This window comes from Sus scrofa, chromosome 10 (assembly GCF_000003025.6).
Source record: "Sus scrofa isolate TJ Tabasco breed Duroc chromosome 10, Sscrofa11.1, whole genome shotgun sequence".
NCBI classification, from domain to species: Eukaryota; Metazoa; Chordata; class Mammalia; order Artiodactyla; family Suidae; genus Sus; species Sus scrofa.
In genome coordinates, this window is record NC_010452.4 from 40,006,642 (window position 1) to 40,024,481 (window position 17,840).

General features: G+C 37.6%; 1 protein-coding gene across 5 annotated transcripts in view; it reads left to right on the forward strand.

The window, feature by feature from the left end:
- WAC (WW domain containing adaptor with coiled-coil) overlaps positions 1-17,473 on the forward strand; it is a 91,553-nt gene extending 74,080 nt beyond the window's left edge. For 3 of the 5 annotated variants that reach the window (XM_013980205.2, XM_003130704.5, XM_013980204.2), the window contains exons 8-14: positions 1,927-2,172; positions 3,473-3,595; positions 5,196-5,344; positions 8,652-8,770; positions 10,228-10,414; positions 12,143-12,270; positions 14,249-17,473. In XM_013980205.2, the coding sequence (XP_013835659.1) occupies positions 1,927-2,172; positions 3,473-3,595; positions 5,196-5,344; positions 8,652-8,770; positions 10,228-10,414; positions 12,143-12,270; positions 14,249-14,318 (1,022 nt within the window). In that variant the 3' untranslated portion in view covers positions 14,319-17,473. The remainder of the gene's footprint in view (positions 1-1,926; positions 2,173-3,472; positions 3,596-5,195; positions 5,345-8,651; positions 8,771-10,227; positions 10,415-12,142; positions 12,271-14,248) is intronic. The other 2 variants (XM_013980207.2, XM_013980206.2) reach the window with 1 other exon arrangement.

The following is a 17,840-nucleotide window of genomic DNA, read 5'->3' on the forward strand; positions in this document are numbered from 1 at the left end:
AAAAAGAAAAAAAAAAAGGATATTAAGAAGTAATATGCTTTGGGAGAGCAAACGCAAATGTCTGGGTGTCTTTTAGGGAGAATGGGCTGGAGTCATTCTTTTAAAAATAGTGTAAAAAATGGAGTTCCTGTGATGGCTCAGTGGTTAACGAATCCGACTAGGAACCATGAGGATGCAGGTTCCATCCTGGCCTTGCTCAGTGGGTTAAGGATCTGGTGCTGCAGTGAGCTGTGGTGTAGGTTGCAGATGCGGCTGGAATCTGGTGTTGTTGTGGCTGTGGCGTAGGCTTGCAGCTGCAGCTCTGATTAGACTCCTAGCCTGGGAACCTCAACATGCCGTGGGGTGCGGCCCTCAAAGGAACTTAGGAAATTCTCTAATGTGTTTTCTCATAACCAGCATGGGGTGTCAGAGTCACCCATAGAACTCTTAGAAGTTCACCAGATGCTTGGACCACCCCCGAACCACCCCTGGTTCATTAGATCTGGGGTGGAGTTCTGGTATCTATTTTTTTTTCCAATTTTATAGTTAATTCTGATAAGTTCATACTCAAAGTCAAATCTTTTAAAAGAGAACCTCTTGCCTTTTGAGATTTTACTTGCTCAAGGCTCCCATAAGTATCGACTGGTTTTCATACTGTCCATTAATAATCTTCCTTTATAAAACTGCAAAGAAATCTATCCTCAGGAGAAATAAACATTTATTTACATAGTGGTTTATTTCTTTATGATATGTATTAGTTTTCTGTTTTGGGAGTCTTTTCCTTTTCTTGGATTGAAGGGTAATACTGAAAAAATTTCAAGCCTGGGTTAATTTTTCAAATCTGTAGATAGATTTAGCAGCACCAAAACGAACTTAAAAGACAACTTGCACCTTCTCCAACTCCTGTCTTTAAAGGGAGAAGGAAACCACAATACAAGTTAACAAAAGGGTTATTTCAGAGGGATATAAATACTAATTTAACTGTTCATGCAGGAAGTAAAAATAGAGAACCTGTTTCATTCTAAACATTAAGATGTATCTCAACCATTTATTTCGTAACCTAAACCTTAAGGTATATGATCTGGAAAAAACTGCTACTGTAGTCTCATAAAATGTAGTATCTGACAGCAGATTTTCACAAGGAAAGTTCAATTTTCTTTATACTTTATGAATTCAAAACAGCTGAACATGATAGGCAGTCAGCTAGACTTTTGTGGTCATAAACATTTTCACCTTAAGTTAGTTTATGGTACATAGAAATTGAATGTTAGTGAATTGTTCTTTCCTTTTATCCTGATGGAAGCTTATTCAAAAGTTAATACAGGCATATCTTGGAGGTATTATGGGTTCAGTTCCAGACTTCCACTATAAAGCAAGTATCACAAAATGAGTCAATTTTTTGGTTTCCCAGTGCATACGAAAGTTATGTTTACATTGTTGTCTGTTAAGTGTGCAACACCATTGTGTCTAAAAAGTGATGAGTATGCCTTAATTAGAGAAAATGCTGTTGGGAAAATGAGGCGGATAGACTCGCCCAATACAGGGTTGCAGAAGACCTTCAGTTTGTTGGGGTGAATAAAAAGCAGTAACTGCAAAGTGTAATAAAGGCAAAATACAGTAAAACAAGGTGTGCCTGTACAAGTTTTGAGACAGAATTGCTAGTGGAATATGGCACTTAGACATGCATGTGGTCGAATCACTGCTTTACCAGACTTTGCGATTTCAGGCAAGTTACATAATATTCTTTGTTGTTTTCTCATGTATGACATCAGGATATAAGATATTGCCTTAGGATTCTGGTCAGTCACCTGCTAAGTCTCCTCTGTGTGCTACCCTCTTGATATTAAATGACATGACTTGAGTCAGGCACCTGGCTTCTTGGACATTGGTTCCAGTTTTCTCTAGTCAAGTAATGTTTTTCAGCCTCAATATCTTCTTTTTATTTAGAATCTACATCGGGAGACAAATCTGTGTCACACGTTTGCACAACTCCTTCCACGTCTTCAGCATCTGGACTGAACCCCACATCTGCACCTCCAACGTCCGCTTCAGCCATCCCCGTTTCTCCTGTCCCACAGTCACCAATACCTCCGCTACTTCAGGACCCAAATCTTCTTAGACAGTTACTTCCTGCTTTGCAGGCCACACTGCAACTTAATAATTCTAATGTGGACATATCCAAAATAAATGAAGGTAATTTTCTTCTCTTTTTTGGGGGTGGGGGGTGGTGGATCTTTTTAGGGCCCAACCTGCAGCATATGAAAGTTCCCAAGCTAGGGGTTGAATCGGAGCTACAGCTGCCAGCCTATGCCACAGCAACCTACACTACAGTTCACAGCAACGCCGGATCCTTAACCCACTGAGTGAGGCCAGGGATTAAACCTGAAACCTCATGGTTCCTAGTCAGATTCATTTCTGCTGTGCCGCAGCAGGAACCCCCAGGTAAAGGTAATTTTCGTTGAAACAGTTTTTTAAAAATTCATTTGTATCATGCAAAACTCTGTAATTAGTAAAACTCCCAACTGAGGAATGGTCTTTGTTTCATTTTGAAGTTGACGGTTGAATGTCATGCTCTGAAATTTACATCCCCCACAGCCTAAGATCTTTGGTATTGTATCAGCAATACTTGGATTTTCTATTTTTCAAGACTTGTGTACCTGTCAGTTACTGGAGATAACTATTTTATCAGCTTACCGTGTGTGATGATTTTTTAGTTTTTTAAAGTATAAACAGAGAAAATAGTATTTGCTAAAATAGATATAAAAACACTTGGTTTCTGGCGTATTTCAAAACAACCTCCTGTATATCAGTAAATAATTATTTGGCATATTAAAAATATGCTGTTTACTAAGGGTAGTAATTCAGGTAGTTCTTAAAATACTTAAAATTTTTTGAGAAGGGAAGTAATGGATAGTGTTATGCTATCTTTCCTAGTTAATTTCATTGTTAATTCCAATTTGCTTTTAAGTGTACTACTGAAGCATTTAGGCAGCTACCTCACAGAAGTCTGAATAAAAGTGGATATATTTTTAATTCATAGATCATTTCAATTCTAACATTAAATCTTAACATTTCTATTTGTGTACGTTTTCACATAATATATTTTAACAGTAGCAAGCAGTTAAGTTCTTTAAGAATTGAGCTATCTCAGGCTAGTTGGACATTAATCTTCCATTCTTCGTCTCCTCAGTGTTTTGTATCTTTATTTAATTAAGATAACCATGCTTTTCTCTTGTTCAGTAAGTAAATTTTTCTTGGTGAAAAGGAAACTGCTGTTTCTTTATAAACCCATTAAGTTTCTTTTCCTCTGCCACAGATCATTTGACATGTCTAGACCCAATATGTTACTCCTATCTCGTAGACTTTGATTTTGAGAGTTCTAGTTTGAAACATTCCAGTTTTTTTCTGGGTTCTTTTTGAGCTCACACGTTGTTACTAATGCCATATATGCCACTGTGTTTTTATTTGAATTTAAGCCATTGTATGTTTGTAGTTCTTACAGCAGCTGTGACACAAGCCTCATTGCAGTCTATAATTCACAAGTTTCTTACTGCTGGACCATCTGCTTTCAACCTAACTTCTCTGATTTCTCAAGCTACTCAGCTGTCTACACAAGGTATTTATATTCTTCAATACCTCTAGAATTGTAGCTTGATGGGCAGTGGGGGGGGATTAATAGCAAATTTCTTTCCGTCTTGAGAGAGAGTTTAGCTGTAATAATGATTTTTTTCTTTTTTCTTTTTCCCATCACTTATAACAAACATAATGGAAGTTCCCTGTCCAGGGATGGAATCCTAGTTGCAGCTGTGACCTTCACCACAGCTAAGGCAATGCTGGATTCTTAACCCATTGTGCCAAGCCAGGAATCGAACCCTCGTCTCCACAGCAACCCTAGCAGCTGCAGAGACAACACTGATCCCTAACCCATGGAGCCACAGTGGGAACGCCTAACGATTTTATTTTGCTTGATTTTTTTTTTTTTTAACACTGCTGTGTACAGTAGTACTACTCTTTACCTTTAAAAAAATTAATATATTTTTTTAAGGGTTGTACTCGCGGTACTGGTATATGGAAGTTCCAAGGCTAGGGGGTCAAATTGGAGCTGTAGCTGCTGACCTACACCAATGCCGGATCCGAGCCACGTTTGCGACCTACACTACAGCTCGTGGCAATGCCGTATCCTTAATGCACTGAGTAAGGCCAGGGATCAAACCTGGGTTGCTATGGATGCTAGTCAGTTTTGTTACTACTGGGCCACAACCAGAACTCTCATCCTTAGTTTTTAGGTGAAGCAAGCTTTTGACATTTATCTTACACCGTTGCCATCCAATCTGTAATGTAGTGTATATTTAATTTCAGCATAACTCCAAAGCTGCAATAAACTATGATATGCCCTCAATCTTTGTGAATCATTGGATGTACTGAAGAGTTGGAGTTTGGGAGTTCCTATTGTGGCTCCGTGGCTTAAGAACCTGACTAGTATCCATGAGGGTGCGAGTTCCATCCCTGGCCTCACTCAGTAGCTTAGGATTTGGTGTTACAATGAGCAGCAGCATAGGTTGTAGATGTGCCTGGATCTGGTGTGGCTGTGGCTGTGGCCAGCAGCTATAGCTCTTATTTGACCCATAGCCTGGAAACTTCTATATGCCATGGGTGTGGCCATTAAAAAAAAAGTTCGAGTTTGGTTCGAGTGGGTATTAGGTGACTTTGACTGGAGGATATAGAAAGGGCTCAAGCTCTGCCTTGAGTCAGCCAGCTCTCTTCTTCGTGCAGTGTCCGGAGGGGAGAGATGCACATCATAGGAGCAGAAGGGAAGTGAAAGCATCCCTTGACCTGTCGCCAGCCCCCGTGCAGAAAGCTGATGAGTTGAGCAGGAATACCTGGTGTAGTGTAGAAGTATATATTGAAAATACTCTGAGAGCCCGTGGTGAGGCAGGAATCCGAGGGCCAGCCAGGCACACTTGGAGTTGACGAGGCAGTAAGGATGGTGAGAGGAAACCTTCCACTTCCATGTGAGAATATGTTGAGACTGAGAGTTGGGACCATGCTGGGTGTGCTTATCTCTTAGCAGCTCATTTGGTCAATGTGGCTCCATTGAGAAGTTCAGATGGACCTTTTCAAGTAAGGATTTTCTTGGGAATGGGGCTTGTGGAGAGATGCAAAGATCTTCCCTGCATTTATTACAAAGGTTTTTGGTTTATTTTACTCTCTTATAGCCCAGCCATCTAATCAGTCTCCAATGTCATTAACGTCTGATGCGTCATCCCCAAGATCCTATGTGTCACCGAGAATAAGCACACCTCAAACTAACACTGTCCCTATCAAACCTTTGGTTAGTACTCCTCCTGTTTCATCACAGCCAAAGGTATGTTGCCTTGGAGGGAAGTTTGGGAAAGAAGCCACTTTGGGATAAAATGGGTTTTTTAATAATGTTTTAGGATATGTGTTGGAGGAAAAGCCCTCTTTTGAGCAGGAGGTAATGATGGACTAGAGGACAGGTGAGTGAGAAAAAGATGCAGGTTAGACTCTCTCTGTCATTTGAGGGTTGGAGGAGGGAATCCCTCTGTGCCCCTTTTATGTACTGATTCTATTCTCCTTCTATTCTGGGCTTTGTGGATAAAGAAGGTATACTAATCGAGTCTTAATATTTGTAGAATTTTCAAACTCTAAGATTTATGAGAACATGTTTTCCATATACTTATATTATAAAAATGAGTCAGTTTCTGTGCTGAGAGCTTTTTATGTATTGTATTAATTTTCACATTTAACTACTATGTGCCTTAATAGGTATGAAAATTAAGCCTTCCGTTAAATTTGATTTTGTAGTGGAGTCAGAATTTGAGATTTAACATCTTTCTGAATATGGAACCCACTTTACTAAGCTCTACTGCCTATGTGTGTGTTCAAGCAAATTTCTTACATAGATGGCTCCTCAGAGAGTTAGGAGACTGCTGTCTCTATTCTTATTAGACTGTAAATAGGACCTTAGGATACTCTTGTCAGATTTTGTATTACATTCTTTGAGTCTTGTTCACAGATTTATAAGCGGTCCCCAGTCATAACTCACTCTTGCTTTATAGCATACCACTAGTAGAACTTGAAGTTGGTGTATATACAAGTTGTAAATTTTTTTTTTCAGTCTTACGGATAACTCTAGGAGGAAATTTTTTTTTTTTTTTTTTTTTTTTTTGGTCTTTTGTCTTTTTCTAAGGCTGCTCCTGTGGCATTTGGAGGTTCCCAGGCTAGGGGTCAAATCCGAGCTGTAGCCGCTGGCCTACGCCAGAGCCACAGCAACGAGGGATCCGAGCTGCGTCTGCTACCTACGCCACAGTCACGGCAACGCCGGATCTCTAACCCACTGAGCAAGGCCAGGGACTGAACCTGCAACCTCATGGTTCCTAGTCAGATTGGTTAACCACTGCACCACGACGGGAACAGTGTTGTAGTTTAGTTGTAAAACAATGGGCTGTTTCAATCTTTTGTGCCAAAGAATTCTATTCAAATAAAATCTTTAGCAGAATCCTAAAGATAAAAATGTATTGAAATGTAGCTTGAAATTGATAGTAGGCCATCTCTGTGGTATTCCCATTGGCTCATCACTTCCCTGCTTCAACCACTTATTTATGCAAGTTTTAGGTTCAGTCTAGATTGATTTTTATTATTAGTACTTTTTAATGATTATTTCCCCAATACAATTTTTTTTTCTACTGTACAGCATGGTAACCCAGTTACACATACATGTATACATTCTATTTTTGCACATTATCATGCTCCATCATAAGTGACTAGACATAGTTCCCAGTGCTACACAGCAGGATCTCATTGCTTATCCATTCCAAAGGCATCAGTTTGTATCTATTAACCCCAAGCTCTCCAACCACCCCACTCCCTCCCCCTCCTCCTTGGTAACCACAAGTCTATTCTGCAAGTCTATGATTTTCTTTTCTGTGAAAAGGTTCATTTGTGCCTTTTATTAGATACCAAATAGAAGTGATATCATATGGTATTTGTCTTTCTCTTTGACTTACTTCACTTGGGATGAGAGTCTCTAGTTCCATCCATGTTGCTGCAAATGGCATTATTTTCTTCTTATTAAGGGCTGAGTAGAATTCCATTGTTTATCTATACCACATCTTCCTAATCCAGTCATCTATCGATGGACATTTTGGTTGTTTCCATGTCTTGGCTATTGTGAATAGAGCAGCAGTGAACATGGGGTGCATGTGTCTTTTTCAAGGAAATTTTTGTCCAGATATATGCCCAAGAGTGGGATTGCTGGGTCATAGGATGGTAGTTCTATATATATATTTCTAAGGTACCTCCATACTGATCTCCATAGTGGTTGTACCAGCTTTTATTCCCACCAACAGTGCCGGAGGGTTCCCTTTTCTCCACACCCCCTCCAGCATTTGTTTGTTATTTGTGGCCTTATTAATGATGGCCATTCTGACTGGTGTGAGGTGGTATCTCATGGTAGTTTTGATTTGCATTTCTCTAATAATCAGTAATGTTGAGCATTTTTTCATGTGCTTGTTGGCCGTCAGTACATCTTCCTTGGAAAAATGTTCGGGTCTTTTGCCCGTTTTCCATTTGGGTTGTTGGCTTAGATTGATTTTTAAAATTTTGAGTTAAAATTGTTTGTATGAAGTTTTTTATTGTTTGCCTGTAATTTGATTGGAGGAGAATTAAAATGTGAATTTTAGCAAGAGACCTTATTCTTAGAGTTTACAACTTATCTTTGGGTCTATCTTAGAGTACAGTGAATGATGACTAAGAAGTGAGATATAAGTGGCAGTGTTAGGTTTACAGTTGGTTATAAAATTGTTTCAAATCCCTTAAGCAGATGGCTATTTTTGCATTTCAAACCTTTCAAGTTGTTTCTAAAAATAAGTGAACATTCGCCCTTATAAAAATGTTCTTTATAAAAGAATATGCTCTTTTCAGAAGTAGCAGTGCTGTCCACATTTGTTTAGGAGAATATTAATTATTGGCGTATGGAAGTTCCTACGCTAGGGGTCGAATCTGAGGTACAGTTGCCGGCATAGGCATAGTCACAGCAATGTGGGGTCCGAGCCGAATCTGTGACTTACCACCACAGGTCACGGCAACACTGGATATCTGACCCACTGAGCAAGGCCAGGGATCGAACGAACCTGCATCCTCATGGATACTAGTCGGATTCGTTCCGCTGTATCACAACAGGAACTCCATAATGTATTTATTTTTATTGATAACAGAAGCAACAGTAGATATGAAGAGGTATTATAGTGTACTGGAAGTAACACTGAACTCAAATCAAGAGAACTAGTTTCTTATGCTGGTTTGCTAATCAAGTAATTTTATGGCCCTGAAATGTTTTATAAAGAATTAGACCCAAGTCTCAAAACTCTTTTTTTTTTTTCTAACTACATGACCTTTGGAGATTCCTTTGACTCTGCTTCTTTAAATCTCTAGATTTTATGGTGTTTTAAGATTTGGGTGTACTTGGCCCCTAAAAGATACTATGGCTGAATCGCTAATGTTAATCTTATTATGAATCAGGTCAACTCCGGTTATCTTAAAAATCTCTGGATAGAGATAAAGTTTGATTGGTAGAACTTTTGCCTGTATCTAGTTTTCATGCTTTTTGCCTATGTGGTAGAATGCTGTCTAATCAGATTTTGACATTTTAGGTTAGTACTCCAGTAGTTAAGCAAGGACCAGTTTCACAATCAGCCACGCAGCAGCCTGTAACTGCTGACAAACAGCAAGGTCATGAACCTGTTTCCCCTCGAAGTCTTCAGCGCTCAAAGTAAGTTGATGTGTGTTGAGACGACATTGTTTTTTCCTTAATACATTATATTGCCATATTGTTGAGATATTATAAATGTATGTATAGTAGAACCTGGTCTTGGAAGAATCCATGGATAGCCTTAGTTCTATGTATTATAAAATTTACAAAGGCAGATATCTTACTGCAATAACTAGATTGTCTGTAGTAGTGAAGCCTGGGTTTTAAAGAAGTGACTTTGTTTAGAATTTTCCTTGGTGGAATATGATCTGAGCAGTATGTGATTACTTATACAAAGAGTGCACATGATTTTAAAATACTTATTAACTCACTGAAATATCGTTTTTAACTTCCTTGTAGCTGTTTTACGTTTGAGTATATTAATGAAGACAAAAATCTCACATCTAAAACTTGGGTCAGTGTTTTCCATCTGTTGTGAATGTCTGTCTGCCTGTCTCTCCTTATAGCGTCAATTCTGACCCTTTGTGTGTTGCTTGTCAGACCTGTATTGTATTGTCGCTCTCCTTTGTTGAGTAACAGAACTTTAAATAATTTTCATATTGTCCTATTTTTATCTCTTGCCACAAGGTGGTAAAATAATTCAACTGTTGTTTTTATTGTTGTTTTCTAAATAAGCATTTCAGAACATTGACGTCCAAATGAGGGTTGTTCCCTTGAAAATTATCACTTTGGGAAACTGTCTACTTCAGCAATGTTGCCATTGCTCAGAATATTTTTTTGGGAAGTTCTTCTTTTAAATTATCTTTAGAGGCTGCAGTATTATTTTAAATATCCTCAGTGATGAAAAGACTTCATTGTTTGGGAGACTTAGTTTTTCTGAATAACTGAAATTGATTCAGAGCCAAGTCTGGTGTGAAGCAGGTAGGAAATGAGCTTAGTGATTAAATTTTTGGTTCTCACCATCGAGTCCTTAAACCACAGCCCAAACCATACAGTTGTAGAAGATAACCAGTCTTAGAGTGTTGCTTTTTTGGTCTTACTTTGCTACTAAACTCATTCATTGTTATGCAATGGAATGTCTGTATTTTGTTTCACATTATTTCACCCTCTGATTCAACAGTTTATTCTGATATTAAACAGTAAAACGCATTGTATTTTTTCCTCTCCATGTTGTCATGCATTTAAGATATCATAAATATGCTTTATTTCTATGACTTTTGAAATGTGACCACTTCTTAGTTCCGTTAGTGTATTTGCAGCACACAGCGTTGATTCTGCTGTCAAATGTGGGAGAGCATTGATTGGTATTTAAATCCAACTCTGACCTTAGTGTTTAAAGGGCTCTTAACCCCCAGAAGTGTATTAGGAATACCTGATATACTTTGGATTTTAAATTCTGTTTATTTGATGTTAAAATAATAAATTTGGATATCTTTAATGAAAGGTATTGATAGACAATTTCTTGGATTCCGTAGAAACCACTTTAAAAATACAGTACATTCAATTGTGTTTTCTAGTAGCCAGAGAAGTCCATCACCTGGTCCAAATCATACTTCTAGTAGTAATGCATCAACTGCAACAGTTGTACCACAGAATCCATCTGCCCGACCTGCGTGTTCATTAACACCCACGCTGGCAGCACACTTCAATGAAAATCTCATTAAGCACGTTCAAGGATGGCCTGCAGATCATGCAGAGAAGCAGGTATGTTACATGATCATGTTTCTTAACCTTTGTATGATAACTGAATTCTGCTTTGAGAAAATCTGGAACACTGAATTCAAGCTATATTTAAAATAGCCAATTAACCAGTTTCTAATTTGATTGTCCCTAGTCCCTTTATAAAGTGTTGGATGTTACTTAGAAGGTATTTATGTTAACTTTTTGGGATTTCAAATAAAGTATTTAAATTATCATTATAAATCCCATTATCAAGAACTCAGCATTTAGGAGTTCCTGTGGTGGCTCAGCAGTAACTAACCCAGATAGCATCCATGAGGATGCGGGTTCTATCCCTGGCCCGATTCAGTGGGTTAAGGATCCCACATTGCCATGAGCTGTGGTGTAGGTTGCAGATGGAGCTTGGATCCTGAGTTGCTGTGGCTGTGGCAGAGGCCAGCAGCTGCAGCTCAGATTCAACCCCTAGCCTTCGAACTTCCATATCTGCACATGCGGCCCTAAAAAGTACAAAAAACCCCCAAGAACAAAACCCAAAAATCTTAGTTAGCATTTGGCTCTGTGCTGAGTGCTTAAAGTTTAATTCTGCACTTTCTAAAACTACTGACCAGTGCAGAGAATGATACTTTTTCCATTTTACTAATGAGGCCCTCAAGACCAAATAGTTGATTATACCAAAGTCACCAAGTTAATACAGTGATACTGTTCAAAGCCAGTGTACCTTTTCTACCCAGCCAGCCAGTCTGATGGTTTTAGAACCTGTTAGTACAGTTGACCTTTGAGAAACTCATGGGTTGGGGCTGGGGTGGGGGCAACCCTCCCCACAGTCAAAAACCCAAGTATAAGGTTTATGGTCATCCCTCCTTGCTGCAGTTCCTCATCCTCAGATCCATGGATCATGTGGAACAGTGGTATTTATTATTGAGAAAAACCCATGTGTAAATGGGCCTGCATGGTTCAAACTTGTGTTGTCAAAGGTCAGCTGTACTACTAATCTTATGACTGTCCCACTAGACTAGCTGCTAGAAGTTAGGAAATATTTTTGCTTTGGGATGAGGGACCCTAAGGCATTATACTTCATACCATTGACTTTCCCCTTTTATCACATGACTCACCATCTGGGATGTTCTTTAAGTTCAAGGAGATACATTGTATATCTCATGATAAAGGAGTACAGTGAGATCCTTATATCAGTGTTATACCTGGACTTTGCTTTGGCCAACCCAGCATCTTATATTTATTTATTATTATTATTATTATTATTTTTTTTACATCCACACCTGCAGCGTATGGAAGTTCCCAGGCTAGGATTGAATCAGAGCTGCAGCTGCCGGCCTACCTCACAGCCAACAGTAACGCTGGATCCTTAGCCACTGAGCAAAGCCAGAGACCGAACCCAAATCCTCACGGACACTGCGTCGATTTCTTAACCTGCTGAGCCACAACGGGAACTCCCCCAGCATCTTTTATTCACCACAAATCATGAGTCCTTCTCTCCTAGTGCTATACCACTATGAGATTGGAAATACTATTCTCTCATGTTAAAGGGGAAGTCATTTTTTTTTGGCCTCACCCTCAGTGTGTGGAAGTTCCCAGGCTGGGGATCGAACGTGAACTTCTGCACTAGGCCAAGTTGCTTTGGTCAGGTTCCTAACCCCTTGTACCACAGTGGAAACTCCTTAGTAATTTAATGTTTTATTTTTTGTATATGAATGTGACTTAGATTTTATGTGATTTTCATTTCCTTAATTACAGGCATCGAGATTGCGAGAAGAAGCCCATAACATGGGAAGCGTTCACATGTCAGAAATTTGTACTGAATTGAAAAATTTAAGATCTTTAGTCCGAGTATGTGAAATTCAAGCAACTTTGCGAGAGCAAAGGTAAGGTGGTTTTTTTTGTTTGTTTTGTTTTGCTTTTTGGTTTTTTGAGTTTTGGGGGTTTTTTGTCTTTTTAGGGCTACACTTGAGACACATGGAAGTTCCCAGGCTAGGGGTTGAATTGGAGCTGTAGCTGCGTCTCCAACCTACACCACAGCTCGAATCCCTAACTCACTGAACAAGGGCAAGGATCAAACCTGTGTCATGGATGCTAGTCACATTTGTTTCCGCTGAGCCATGACTTGGGAACTCCCAAGTTTTTCACTGAAGTAAAATTTTTTGGTTTTTATCATTGTTATCTTGAATTGGACTGAAGATCGTAAGTCAAATTTCATCTGAAATTTAAGGTTCTCTTTGATGTGATATTCCATAATACTATATAACCTGTTTTCATAATTTTAATAATATTCCTATGAATATATTGAATGGTAATGGCATCTAGATTTTATTTTTCTTAACCCATGGTAAATGCTTCATGAGACTTTTGTCTTACATTATGATACTGTAAAGTGTCAGTAATGTTTTATTTAAAAAGTGAGGTGTTGACAGTGGCAGAGGATGAAGTCCTTTCCAGTTGAGAATAGCACTCTATTGCTGAAGGTACTTTTTTCAGTTGCAGATTGCATCATTGATAGGTCTTTTGGAAATTACGTTAAAGGTTTAGTTGTCTAGGAAGTTGAATGATACATATCTGCTTTCTTTAATTGTTTTCAGCTAAACTCTCTCTCTCACATTTCTTAATGAAAAGCAGAATATCTATGTCGTGATAAGTAATATAGATACTTTTTAAAATGCCTGTTACAAAGTCAGGGACTTGCAGTGGCCTTACATCCTGTCTATATTGAGTCGTAAGAGTTAATCTTGTCATAAGGCCACAATAATTAATAGAAAATACCAAGTTGGGACTTCTAATAAACTTAGCAGATTTTATCTAACCTTTCAACTACTAAAATATCTAGAGGTGCTTTTTGAATATCAGCTGGGAGTATTTTTACTCTAGGATTGCTCTGAAAGTAGTTCTCACATACATGAAACTTTATTTTGGTTTGCTAGACAGGTGATTGGACTTGTAGAAAATTACAACATTCTTTACTGCCACTTATGGACACAGTCACTCATGTCAGTCATGTGTCACATAATGGTGTTTGGACAGAGATATCTAGCTAGTGTGTGATTATGCCTAACTCACTGGTGTACTCAGAGAGGTCAGAAGAGAATCAACTTTATGAAATTCATGGACATCTAGTTAGCTGTGGAATTCGTACTTTATTTTTTGTTTTAAATATTCATGTCAATTGGACCTTAACTCTGCCTGTTCATTTTTATGAACCTACATTTATATTGAGAATTGTTCATCAGACTGTTAAGTTCCTGTTATGGCTCAGTGGTAATAAACCTGACTAGTATCCATGAGAACACGAGTTCAATCCCCGGCCTCAATCAGTGGGTTAAGGATCTGATGTTGCTATAAGCTGTGGTGTAGGCTGCAAACGCAACTCTGATCTGCCGTGGCTGTGGCGTAGGCTGGCAGCTGCAGCTCCAATTCAACCCCTAGCCTGGGAACTTCCATATGCCGTAGGTACAGCCCTAAAAAAGAGAGAAAAGAAAAATAATTAGCCTTTTGCACTTACTATATTGTAGTCTAGAAAACATAATTTAAGTCTGTTTCGTGTTTAATATCTGCTGCCTTTTGTGTTTGTGGTAAGGCAGGGAACAACTGCATTTTAAATCAGTCATTTGAAGTAAATATTGAGAAATTGTTAGAAAACTTAGGAAACATCCTAACTTGTCATCTCAGTATTTTAATATATGTCATTATTTTGTCCTAATTTAATCAGTTTTTAATTACTTTATCTCAACTCATTTTCTTTATAAAGGTATTTTTATAGTTAGAAATTTTGTTTTTTTTCTATAACATAATGACATGAGTTCTAATGCCCTCTTTCTTTCTTTTTTTTTTTTTTTTGTTTTAATTTTTCAGGATACTATTTTTGAGACAACAAATTAAGGAACTTGAAAAGCTAAAAAATCAGAATTCCTTCATGGTGTGAAGATGTGAATAATTGCACACAGAGTTGAGTACAGGAACTATAAATCTTGCCCAATCTTAACATTTTTGAGCTGCATTTAAGTAGACTTTGGACCGTTAAGCTGGGCAAAGGAAATGACAAGGGGGATGGGGTCTGTGAGATTAAATTCAGGGGAGAGATACAAGATTGATTTGTAAAACCCTTGAAATGTAGATTCTTGTAGATGTATTCTTCACGTTGTAAATATGTTTTGTAGAGTGAAGCCATGGGAAGCCATGTGTAACAGAGCTTAGACATCCAAAACTAATCAATGCTGAGGTGGCTAAATACCTAGCCTTTTACATGTAAACCTGTCTGCAAAATTAGCTTTTTTAAAAAAGAAAATTTGGGGGGTTAATTTATCATTCAGAAATCTTGCATTTTCAAAAAATTACAGTGCAAGCGCCAGGCGATCTGTGTCTGAGGATGCAACCTTGAACCATATGGGCAGTGTACAAGATATCATGAAACAACGGTCCCCACACTTGCACCTGATCAAGAGCAGTGCTTCTTCATTTGTTTTGCAGAGAAATGTTTTTCATTTCCCGTGTGTTCCATTTCCCTCTGAAATCCTTGATCTGATTTTATCCATTTTTTTAAGGCTCCTCTTTTTCTCCTTTCTTAAGGCACTGTTGCTATGGCACTTTTCTATAATCTTTTCATTCCTGTGTACAGTAGCTTAAAAATTGCAGTGATTGAGCATAACCCACTTGTTTGTATAAATTATTGAAATCCATTTGCACCACGTAAGAATGGACTTAAGTACTGCTGGGCATGTGTGCTGAAAGTACAGTGATTGCTCAGATGTAAGGAAATGGCCCAATGAACATGGTTGTGGGAGGGGAAAGAGGAAACAAAGCTAGTCAGATGTGAATTGTACCTGTTGTAATAAACATGTTAAAACAAACAAAAATTGTTATTTTTCTTTTCTTTGGTCAATGCATATTAGAATTTGAACTACCTGGGGATTCTTTTTCAGAACTATTCTTGTTGAACATTTATACTTAATTGAAATAATTCCTTAAGGGCGGTTTTGTTTAAAGCATATTAACAGGAAGTTGTGTGTAAGAATATTTAATGAAATATGAAATTCAACAAGAATGATTAAGTCACTTCCCAAGTGGTTGTCATTTGTTAAACCCTGGTTACCTGTCTTGCTATCACGACCTTTCATTTTGAAGGATGTCTGTGTTGTAGCTATAACTGTTCAAGTCTGGTGCTGACTGCTGTTCTTAGCCATCACAAAACGCTAAATTTGTGTAATTGGAGCTTCCTGCTGTTATCTGGAAATGGTGGGAAAGCTCAGCTTTGTATATTGTTTCCTAAAGTATATTAAAATAAAAAAAGAAACTATTGCTACTATAAAATTACCTTGGCTTTTCTTTTCTTTGCTAAAATATTGGTCACATGGCCTTAGCATGACACTGCCAGTATTAAATCACAAAGGTTTCCTTATGCAGGAAAATCTCATTTCAAAATCTTATCTGATTTAGAGACCTTTTTTGTTTTCCTCCCCTTATTGAGGCAGATGTATTCATGTGCTTTCAGAACTGCCAGCACCAAGGGCTTATTTTGTGTGTTAGATGTTGTTATTACATTCTGGGATACCAAAAATTCAAAATTGCTCTTGTGCTTTAAACATACTTAAAGTATAGAAAGTAATGTTCTGAGTTTTCAATAAATTTAAAAAAGTAAACTGTAAGTGATAGTATGGATGATACTAAAATACCAAAATGTTCCAGTGTAATTAAGAATTAAAATGATACTGGAAACTGATTTTTTTTTTTCCTGTAACTTGAGGATACTTTTAAAATGTAAGACAAGACAAATGTCCTAAATTACACCGTGATGAAATGTTAATGCCTATGAAATTGTTAATATTTGCTGGACTTGATTAGTGCATGTAAATGAAACTCTGAAGAACTATGTTAAGTTAGAACCCTTACTGATGCAGTCCTGTGTCTTTTCTGGAAAGAAGTGAGAGCAGTTGTTGATGTAGTAGCCCGATGTTTCCTGATCAGATGGCAACTTGACTTGTGATTTAAGGTAAATTTGAATTTGATCTGCTCATTGTATATTGATCTCTGTCACCTTTTTCTTTTGACTTTAAAAAATATTTATATCCCTAAACAAATTGCTCTCATATATATGATATATATAATATATATTACATATATATAGAAGATGCCTAATTTGAAATACTCTGGTGAATTTTTAAACAAAAAATTAAAATTTTTGTGGAAATATTTTTACAAGATTTGATTGACATATTCTGTAGTGAATTATTTCAAATACTGCACTTTAATAACAGACATGGTGTCCAGCTTACTAACCTTCTTGAGGTAACCAGGGAATATTTATTAAAATAGGCATAATATCCAAGAATATTCTTTATTTAGTTGTCCTGTTGCCATGGCTTTGAACATGTATCTCATTTTGGTGGGCACCTTGGTTTAGATAGTTTGAAAAAACGAATAGCCCTTAGGAAACCTCAGGGTTTTTATTTTTCTGTTTTAAAAGGTACACTAATAGTGTTATATTCAAACCTTAAAAGCTGATGCTGTAACAAAATGTATTTTGTGGAGGTGGGTCTGTCAGAAAGTCCCCTGAAGAACCAACCAGCTTCCCTAACTTTTTTCCCTTTTTTTTTTTTTTTTTTTTTCTGTTTAACTAGTTTGATTAACTTGATTTTAAAACTTGGACTACAACTCCAGATTTTAAGCACACTGAAAGCTCTTATGTGTCAGCCCTTTTTAAAGATATTATGCTGCTTTTAATATCCCAAATGAATGATTTTATCTCCTAAATTTTATATATCTGCTTCACTCTTGTAAAATCTTGGAAAGGAGGTGCTTAAAACTTTGGGAAGATTTAACTGTTAACACAATTCAGAAACAGTCTATTCTGTTTAAACACAACCTTAGCTTCAAGGGATTATTTCAAAGGGGAGGGGGCAGGGCGTGAAGTAATTCACTGCAAACCAGAACTATTGTAGTTCAGGACTTAAAGCTACTGTATTTAGATGTGGGGTTTGAATATACGGATTTCTTTTCAATACCTGTAAATATGGCTATATTCTTGTATTTGTACTGCAGTGTACAAAATGATACTAAAAAGTAATAAATATGTTTTGACTATTTTGTGCAGTTATTTCAGAACAGTCTCTCTTGAAAGTCAGCACATTATGCATTTGAAGAAAAAAACAGGTTGCTACGAAATTTTTAGTAGCAGTTGTGTTCTAGTCACGTTTCATATAATTTCTTGATTGTACTACTTTAATGAACAAGTTGGCCTAAAGTTGGGATTCTTTAGGTCCTGGTCTAATGTGCCTGCCCTTTTTCTGGTTCTGAAACCCAATTCGGGAGGTGCCCTGAAAGTGAAGTTGGCCTGCACCTCTCATCCAGGTCATGTGCGTTATCTCCAGCCCTGCTCTGTTCTTTGAACTCAACAAGTTGGTTTAATACTTGCCTTAACATGGCAGATTCTCTTAAAAAAAATTCCTGC